This window comes from Colobus angolensis, unplaced genomic scaffold (assembly GCF_000951035.1).
Source record: "Colobus angolensis palliatus isolate OR3802 unplaced genomic scaffold, Cang.pa_1.0 Scaffold24, whole genome shotgun sequence".
Taxonomy (NCBI): Eukaryota; Metazoa; Chordata; class Mammalia; order Primates; family Cercopithecidae; genus Colobus; species Colobus angolensis.
In genome coordinates this window covers 4,582,505-4,592,579 of record NW_012115599.1, presented here as the reverse complement: position 1 = coordinate 4,592,579, position 10,075 = coordinate 4,582,505, and the positions used below count along the sequence as shown (strand labels likewise).

At 42.8% G+C, this 10,075-nt stretch overlaps 1 protein-coding gene across 2 annotated transcripts in view; it reads right to left on the bottom strand.

The window, feature by feature from the left end:
• Positions 1-10,069, bottom strand: part of GFPT1 (glutamine--fructose-6-phosphate transaminase 1) — a 65,508-nt gene extending 55,439 nt beyond the window's left edge. For both annotated transcript variants that reach the window (XM_011945257.1, XM_011945259.1), the window contains exon 1: positions 9,892-10,069. In XM_011945257.1, the coding sequence (XP_011800647.1) occupies positions 9,892-9,898 (7 nt within the window). In that variant the 5' untranslated portion in view covers positions 9,899-10,069. The remainder of the gene's footprint in view (positions 1-9,891) is intronic.
• Between the last annotated feature and the right edge of the window lie 6 nt (positions 10,070-10,075).

The following is a 10,075-nucleotide window of genomic DNA, read 5'->3' as shown; positions in this document are numbered from 1 at the left end:
GAAACCCTGTCTCTACTAAAACTACAAAAAAAAAAAAAAAGCCAGCTGTGGTGGCACACGCCTGTAGTCTCAGCTACTCGGGAGGCTGAGGCAGGAGAATAGCTTGAACATGGGAGGCAGAGGTTGCAGTGCACCTAGACTGTGCCATTGCACTCCAGCCTGAGCAAAAGAGCAAGACTCCATCTCAAAAAAAAAAGGTAATAGAGCTAGAAGAAGGAAGAGGATTAGCCTCAGACATACCTGATGAAGAAAATGGGAGCTAAGAAGTTAAACCTGTCAGTTTCATAGCCCTGTCCCTTGATAGCACTGCTAGCCCAAGGCATTCCACCTGCGGGGCTACTGGGTTAACTATAATCTTGGGGTGTCGAAGACAATATTGGCAGCAATTCATCAGACACACAGGGCATGTTCACAAGGGAGGCATTCACAACTCACAATGATGCTTGTTAGAGCAGAAATCGTTAGTTTGACCTCTATTTTCAGGTCTTTGACTTGTCTTATCAAAACTCCCAATAAACGGCTGTTTTTTTTTGGTTTTTTTGTTTTTTTTCTGAAACAGAGCCTCGCTCTGTCACCAAGGCTGGCGCCATCTCGGCTAATTGCAACCTCTGTCTCCCAGGTTCTAGCAACTCTCCTGCCTCAGCCTCCCAAGTAGCTGGGATCATATATGCCGCCACCATGCCCGGCTAATTTTTTGTATTTTTAGTAGAGATGGGGTTTCGCCATGTTGGCTAGGCTGGTCTCAAACTCCTGACCTCAGGGGATCCACCCGCCTCAGCCTCCCAAAGTGCTAGGATTACAGGCGTGAGCCACTGCACCCAGCCTAACCTCCCAATAAACAGTTCTTAAGTAAGGTAATGGCAAAAGCCTAAAATCAACTTTCCACCACTCTTCGGTAATTGCTCTAAGAGCACACACAGTAGCTGTGTAAGCACAGATGTATACAGCATAGGAGCTGCATAAGCACCCCTAAATCAGCATGTACTTCACAAGTGTAAGCTTTCTTACTAATGGAATATAATTGGAATAAAATAACTCCCTAACTGAAGGACATGCTTGAACCTACAGACATCATTCTCAGAAAATGGCAACTTAAATTCAATGACAAAAAAGCATTTATGAGTACCTTGCTAACAAAATTTCAGAAGCAATCCAGATCACAGACTAGACATACATGGTTGAAAGCAATGTAGCTGCAAATAAAGACTGTTAAACCTTATTGAAAAGAAAACTAAACACAACTGACTAGTCAAATTATTGAAATTCCTATGCCTGGTTGCATTTACGTCCTTATGAATAGGAAATTTTATTTTTATATATTTTATCATTTGACAGCTTCAATATTTTGGGACCCTAAACATTGTAACTTATCAGTGGTAAGTGTTCAAATTCATTCTCTAAACTTAAAACTTCTGAATCCTAAATTCACCTACAATGTCACTTAAATTCTAAATTTGTTTTATTATTCTTATAACGCTAGTCACAAATTAATTCATCATCATCATTAAAGATTCAAACTAGGCCAGGAGCGGTGGCTCACGCCTGTAATCCCAACACTTTGGGAAGAGAGGCAGGAGGATTACTTGAGCTCAGGAGTTCGAAACCAGTCAGGGCAACATAGCAAGACCCTGTCTCTATTGAAATTTGAAATAATAAATACAGATTAAAACTATACAGATGCTACAGAATTAATTGTAAAAATCTCTCCTTTCTGTCTCCACATAGGTTCCACCCCTTCTTGGAGATAGCTACTGTTAATTCCATACACACAGTCCCAGTCCTTCAGCTATAAATTTTTCTACAGGCCAGGTACAGTAGCAGACGCCTGTAATCCCAGCACTTTCAGAGGCCAAGGCGGGAGGATCACTTGAGGGCAGGAGTTTGAGATCAGCCTGGGCAATACAAGGAGACCCTGTCTCTACAAAATAAAAAATTAGGCATGGTGGTGCATGCCTGTAGTTCCAGCTACTTGGAAGGCTGAGGTGGGAGAATCCCTTGATCCCAGGGGTTCAAGGTTGCAGTGAACTAGTCAATATTATAATTATAGAATCACATTCTACATTTAAGATTTCTTTAAAATTAAGTATTATTTGAGATACATTTTTTTTCTTTTCACCAGGGGCTCTACTCTGTCACCCAGGCTGGAGTATAGTGGCACAATCCCAGCTCATTAAAACTACCACCTCCTGGACTCAAGTGATCCTCTCATCTCAGCCTCCCAAGAAGCTGGGACCACAGTGTGCCTGTTATTTATGTGTTTATTTATTTATTTATTTATTTATTTTTCCAATTTTTGAGATGGAGTTTTGCTCTTGTCGCCCAGGCTGGAGTACAGTGATGTGATCTCAGCTCACTGTAACCTCCGTCTCCCAGGTTCAAGCAATTCTCCTGCCTCAGCCTCTGGAGTAGCTGAGATTACGGGCGTGAGCTACCACGCCCGGCTATTTTTTTACTTCTTGTAGAGATGAGGTGTCACTATATTGCCCAGGCTGGTCTCGAATTCCTGGACTCAAGCGATCCTCTTGTTTCGGCCTCCCAAAGTGCTCGGATTACCGGCATGAGCCACTGCACCCAGCCAAGATACATTTTCTACAATCCTAAAAGCATACACAAAGACTGAGCGCAGTGGCTCATGCCTACAATCCCAGCACTTTGGGAGGCCGAGGCAGTTGGATCACTTGAGGTCAGGAGATCGAGATCACCCTGGCCAACATGGTGAAACCCCGTTCTCTATTATAAAAATACAAAAATTAGCCAGGCATGGGTGACACGTGCCTGTCCCAGCTACTCAGGAGGCAGAAGCAGGAGAATCACTTGAGCCCGGGAGGTAGGGCAGAGGGTGCAGTGGGCTGAGATGGCACCACTGCACTCCAGGCTGGGCAACACAGCAAGACCCTGTCTCAAAAAAGTAAAAAATTTAAAAGTAAAATAAAATAAATCACACATACAAAAATAACATATGAAGTGAAACAATTAAGACTTTCAATTATTTTGTGTGTTTTTTTAATCAGTTCATGTCTCCCCTACTTTATTGTAACTATTGCTACTAGAAGGGGCTCCATGACACGTCTTCCACATTTAACATTCTGGAGCTCAAATCACTAGTTTTAAGTCCTGACATCTCTAATTATACACTCCTCCACAGTCTACCTATGTCATCATCTTTCTTGAGAAAAAAAAGCATGCACTTCCTGCTCACAATCTTCAAATATTCCATCTGTCTCTATTCTCTCTGACCATTCACATCAAATGGCAATTTTTCATCATTCTGCCAAGTCAAACCCCCTGGGTCCACTGTGCTCTGACTCCTAGTCTCTGAGCATCTCTACATTGAACTATGACAGCCACGCAGAACTCATCTATCCATTTCAGTCCACTTTCGGATGGGCCCTCCGAACTGCTGACCAATCCTATTAACTCATCACTTGCTTAACTTTCAAACTTCTCCTAGATATTATTTTAGAGTCTAAGCTACATACTACTCTCAAATCCTCATTTTCTCCTCCCAGCTTCTTTTTCATTTTTGGTAGATTCTTACTTTATAGAATTAATTTTTTTTTTTTTTGAGACGGAGTCTTGTTCTGTCACCCAGGCTGGAGTGCAGTGGTGCTATCTGAGCTCACTGCAACCTCCACCTCCCAAGTTCAAGCGATTCTCCCACCTCAGCCTCTCAAACAGCAGCTGGGATTACAGGCGTGCATTACCACACCTGGCTAAGTTTTGTATTTTTAGCAGAGACCAGGTTTCACCATGTTAGCCAGGCTGGTCTCGAACTCCTTACCTCAGGTGATCTGCTCACCTCGGCCTTCCAAAGTGCTGGGATTACAGGCGTGAGCCACTGTGCCCAGCCAGAATTAAAGTCTTCATTTTCTTTTTTTGTTTTTAAAATATAGAGACAAGGTCTCACTATGCTGTCCAGGCTGGTATCAAACTCCAAGCCTCAAGTGATCCTCGCACCTCAGCCTCCCAAAGTGGTGAGTTTACAAGGGAGAGTCACCGACCCTCACCCATCTTCTTTTCAACAGTTTAACAACACATATATTAAATACTTCTCATCCTTCCTTGTAACCTCAAGAGAGATATATTACACATACTACTCTCTGGAGCTAGCCTCTCCCCTACTTGTAACTTTAAAAAAAAAAAACCGGCCCTGCTCTGTCACCCAGTACCCTGGCTGGAGTGCAGCAGCACAATCATAGCTCACTGCAGCCTCAAACTTCTGGGCTCAATTCTCCCACTTCAGGCTTCTAAGTAGACTGGACTACAGGTATGCACCACCACACCTGGCTAATTTTTTTTTTATTTTTTTTTTATAGAGATGGGATCTCGCTATGTTGCCCAGGCTGATCTTGAACTCCTAGCCTCAAGTAATCCTCCTGCCTCAGCTTCCTGAGTGGCTGGGATTACAGGTGTGAGCCAAAGCACTGGCTACTTATAACTTTTTTTTTTTTTTTAATTGAGACATAGTCTCACTGTGTCACCCAGGCTGGGGTACAGTGGCGTGATCTCAGCTCACTGCAAACCTCCACCTCCCAGGTTCAAGCAATTCTCCTCCCTCAGCCTCCCAAGTAGCTGGGATTACAAGTGCGTATCATGATACTTGGCTATTTTTATATTTTTAGTAGAGATGGGATTTCACTATGTTGGCCAGGCTGGTCTCAAACTCCTGACCTCAAGTGATTTGCCCACTTCAGCCTCCCAAAGTGCTGGTATTACAGGTGTGACCCCTGCTCCGGGCCTTACTCATAACTCTTGATGAGTGTTTCTACAACTTTGTAAATACGGAACTCTTTTGTTAACATCAAAATATTCTGAGGCTCCTTCACAACAATGGGTTAAATGTTTATTATTCAATGATCTAGAACAATTTTTATTCAACTTACAAAGTTATAAGCATATTAATAAGCAATGAACACCCTTTAACAACTTCAGGGCTTGTAGGTCAGGAACCACAGCTCTAGAATTCAACTTCTCAACACTCCCAGAGGACTTCAATCCCAAAATCCTCTTCTTTTTCGTATTACTTGCAGCCCTCCTGAACACAAACTGAGACTCTTCTGCCTTGACATATGCAATTTATCTAATAATTTCTTCATAACCATATCCAATTAATTTCTCTGCAGTATTATATATGAATGACGTTTTTCTACTTTTACAGACTCTGTCCAAGGCAATATACTACTTTGGAACTCTTTTTGCCTTTAACCACTGTTCTTTGGTCTGTTTTCCTGACACTTCTATTTCCTCCTTCAATCCTTCTGGTAGGAGTTCTCAAACTATTTCCGCCTCCATTCACTGACGGGTAACATATGCCATCAATGACTACCTCTCACAGTATACTAATTCTCTACAAGCTGGCACTATTCCTCAAATTAAAAGTCCTGCCCCATCACCCAGAACATTCCTGACCTAATGCAGATACCCAAAGCCCAGAGCTCTTCAGTCTCTAAATTTCTACTCATTCTACTTGTGGTCTACGACATGGCAATGAACAAGGACTGTGTCTTTTCACCTGAAGCTGTTGCATGTGCATTCTTTCCTCTGATCAGGCAGCAATTCCTTGAAGGCAACTCTCTTATTTTAGTCATCTCTGTAAAGGGCAGAGTGCCAAGTATAAAGCCATCATTTCAAATATCTGCAAGTATCTTCTAACACTTTCTAGGCACCTGAAATATACAGTCAAAAAATTCCCAAACCACAGAAACAGAACACTATTTCACTGGATGCTAAAAAGGAATGAAGTAAAGAAAGGTTTCATAATTAAAGGTTTAAGAACTACCTGGTTAAATAAAGTTAGATATATATTTAGAACTTTCTAGAACCTTTAATCTCGCTAATTGTGAATCTCCAAGAGCAGAATTTCCCAAACTTGTGTTACAAAACCCTTTCCCGCCTTCTACTGCTCATTACCAGAACCTATTAATCTCTATTTCCAGGGGACAACTGAAGAAATGCTTATTAAGCAATTATTTTCTCTCACAACTTCTTCATATCCAGTATGGTATATAAGGATATGTTAATAGTACTGGTTTTATGACCAATCCTAGCAGCCAATCTCAGCATCCCTCAATTATCCCCAAAGCCATTAGACAGTATAATTACAAAAACCTTTTGAAAAATTCATTTTGGGGCTGGGCGCGGTGACTCAAGCCTGTAATCCCAGCACTTTGGGAGGCCAAGACGGGCGGATCACAAGGTCAGGAGATCGAGACCATCCTGGCTAACACGGTGAAACCCCGTCTCTACTAAAAAATAAAAAAAAAAAACCTAGCCGGGCGAGGTTTTTTTGGTGGGCGCCTGTAGTCCCAGCTACTCGGGAGGCAGAGGCAGGAGAATGGCATAAGCCCGGGAGGCGGAGTTTGCAGTGAGCTGAGATCCGGCCACTGCACTCCAGCCTGGGCTACAGAGCGAGACTCTGTCTCAAAAAAAAAAAAAAAAAAGAAAAATTCATTTTAGGATACTTTAAAATTACAAGTTCCTTTACTGCTTTTAAAAAGGATCTCATTTGCAAACATTCCATTTTCTTTCTTTATTTATTTATTTTTGAGACAGACTCTCACTCTTGTCACCCAGGCTGGAGTAGAATGGCAAGATCTCAGCTCACTGCAACCTCCGCCTCCTGGGTTCAAGCGATTCTCCTGCCTCAGCCTCCGGAGTAACTAGGATTACAGGCGTGCACCACGCTCAGCTAATTTTTTAATATTTTTAGTAGAGATGGGTTTCACCATCTTGGTCAGGCTGGTCTCAAACTCCTGACCTCAAGTGATCCACCCGCCTCAGCCTCCCAAAGTACTGGGATTGCAGGCATGAGCCACCACGCCCGGCCCAAAAATTCCATTTTATATACACCATAGGATCAGACGGGTATAACCCCACATTTATAAAACAATAGCAGAATCTGTTAAAAGCTAGGGATAGCTTAAGTGACTTGACACTCAGCAAAACCAAAAATAATACAAATAAAAAGGACAAAGTATACTCCAAACTAACGAGAAAAAGGAAGATAAAATAAATTTGGAAAATAGACACTATTCTTCTCTGGGAGATTCTCAATGCTTATTATTAATACATTAAAGATTCTAAGAACTCCTCCAATCAAAAAACAAAACAAAACATTACCACGCGATTTAATATGTTGCTTTCTAAATTTACCAGACCATGGGATCTTTTTTCCTAACACTTATTAACAACCCAAAACAAGCTGGTAAACATTATTATATCAGTTTCATCAGTGTATCTGATTGAAAAAAGCATATCAGAATCTTCAATTGTCATTCTTCTGCTTCAACACTGTACAACGTTGAAATAAAATAATCTTTTAGGAAAATTTAACTAGGGCCGGGTAAGGTGGCTCACTCCTGTAATCGCAGCACTTTGGGAGGCCAAGGCAGGTGGATTACCCGAGGTCAGGAGACCAGCCTGGTCAACATGGTGAAACCCCACCTCTACCAAAAATGCAAAAATTAGCCAGGTGTGGTGGTACACCCCTGTAATCCCAGCTACTCGGGAGGCTGAACCCGGGAGACGGAGGCTGCAGTAAGCCACTCGAGCCTGGGCGACAGAGTGAGACCCGTCTCAAAAAAGAAAGAAAGAAAAGGAAAGAAAGAAAGAAAGAGAAAGAGAAAGAAAGAAAGAAAGAAAGAAAGAAAGAAAGAAAGAAAGAAAGAAAGAGAAAAACTTAACTAGACAGCAAGTAGTCAGAAGGTAAGCTTCCAGATTTTCCCATCTATTCTAATTTTCACTCCATTTCTCTGCTCGGGAATTTTAGTTCAATGATTAAGATGTGGGAGGAAAATAATGACACTCATCTTCTTATCTTTCAGAATTTACATTAGAGAGAAAATAAATTCTGAACCCTATCCCCAGAATCATGCAAACCTGTGGTACGACTTAAAAGCAGGACCTCAGAAATGCCTCAAATACTCACTTTTTATTTCTTCAATACCTGTTTCCTCAGCAGTAAAATTCTGTGGAATGGAGACACAGACTATGTGAAAACTCCCAACATTTAGTCTTCACCCTAAAGGTATCTCCCTTATCTGAACCTGATTTCCATATCTGATTTATTTATTTTTTGATTTTTATTTATTATTTTTGAGACGAAGTTTTGCTCTTTTTTGTCCAGGTTGGAGTGCAATGGTGCGATCTCGATCTCGGCTCACTGCAACCTCCAGCTCCTGGGTTCAAGCAACTCTCCTGCCTCAGGGTCCTGAGGAGCTGGGATTACAGGCGCGCACCACCACGCCCAGCTAATTTTGTATTTTTAATAGAGACGGAGTTTCACCATGTTGGCCAGGCTAGTCTTGAACTCCTGACCTCAGGTGATCCGCCTGCCTCGGCCTACCAAAGTGCTGGGATTATAGGCGGGAGCCACCACGCCTGGCACTGATTTTTTTTTTTTTTTTCAGTAAGTACTTTACGTTTTTTTTCCTGAAGCATGATGAAATGACCTGCAATGAGTACTTGATGAGGACACACCCCGTCATTCCGGAACAGTTAACTAGCAAATGAAGCACACTGGAGATTGACCAGTTTGCAAATTCACTACTTCGCAGCTCCAAACTAAATGCAAAGCCATTCTAAGTAGACACTGCAAAAGTCTGATTCTGAAGTCAGTTCTACTCTAATAATTTCAGTAAGCTATTTATAAGTGTTTCTGTTTTTATGCGGGTTTTTTAAAATCTATTCTAAATTTAAACCTGATCCTCATTTCCAGAAGCTGAAATGAGCATAAATGCAGGAAATATACACACTAACGAGTACAATCCACCTCCTGTTCAGTTCCTTCGTGCAAAAGGCTGCAAATAAGAAGTCTCCCAGAGAGTTTTCAATTCTCTTACAATGGTACTTCCCTTAAAAAAAAAAAAAAAAAAGGGTTCTTTCTTCCAGGGATAAAGTCAGTTGTAAATTTCAGTAAGAAAGGTAAGAATATAATTATTTTTACTGGCAATAGCCAAGTTAACACCAATTTTAGAGGACATCAGTCATGTCAGACACGATTCTCAAAATCTCTTTCACTAACACTTAGGTAATAATAAACGACTCTCAAAACATGAAATAAAAGAGCCTAACCTTAATTTTTTAACTGCTCTAGCAAAGGTATTTGTTAAACTTTCCATTGCTAGTATTTTTAACGGGTGCACATGCAAGGGATAAATGATGTTTTTCATAGTTGGCATTCTAAAGGGGTATACATCCAAGGTATAACTGATATTTTTCAGAGCTGGCATTAAGCGGTGCACATGCAAATGATAAATTATGTATAATCTATTGCCACAGACATTTGAAGGACTCCTCCACTACAGGATCAGGTCTAAGCCCATTAACCAAATTATTGATTAGCAATTATTTCTGTTGAGACAAGGGATGGCAGGAAGTATCACGTTTAATGCCACTATCGTGGCTCTAGCTAGGGTCTGTTTTCTATTGGGCCTGCCTGAAAACAAGTAAAATATTTTTTGAAAGGTTTTTAGAAAAATGCAAGATAAGTTCAACAGACCTCGCCCAATGTTCCACAGGTTGCCTCATTCACCTGGTGGGCCCTTTTGAAGGTACCCCCCTCCACACCTCAATTCCCTCAGGCCTTTCCTCCTTTTTCAATAAAGGCGTTTCTCTCCCCTCTCCGTTCCTTCTCCGCGCAAAGGCGCCCGCTGGCCCCCAGCGGAGGGGGCCCACCTTACTCTCAGGTGCCTTTCTCCCGGCCGCCACCCCCTCTCCCGCACGCGGATGCCGACCCCCGCCCCCGCAGCCACCACTGGACGCCCCTTGCCCATCAGCCAGACTTCGCACCCTCCACACTCCCGCTTCCGCCCGTCGCCTTGGGCCTTAGCGGCGCCCGCACCTCACCCCAGCGCAGCCAGGCAACACGCCCCCCACCCCCGGCCCCCTTACCACACATGATGCCGGAGACACGGCCCGCGAGCCAGGGGCGAGTGGCTGGCGGAATCGAGGGTGCACACACGAGCTTCGGTGGGCAATCTGCGGGCTCGGGGGCCGGGGTGGCGCCGACACGACTCCCTCGGGGATGCGACGGCCAAGGCAAAGACAGCCTTCTCCACCTCCCAGGCTCCGCCAG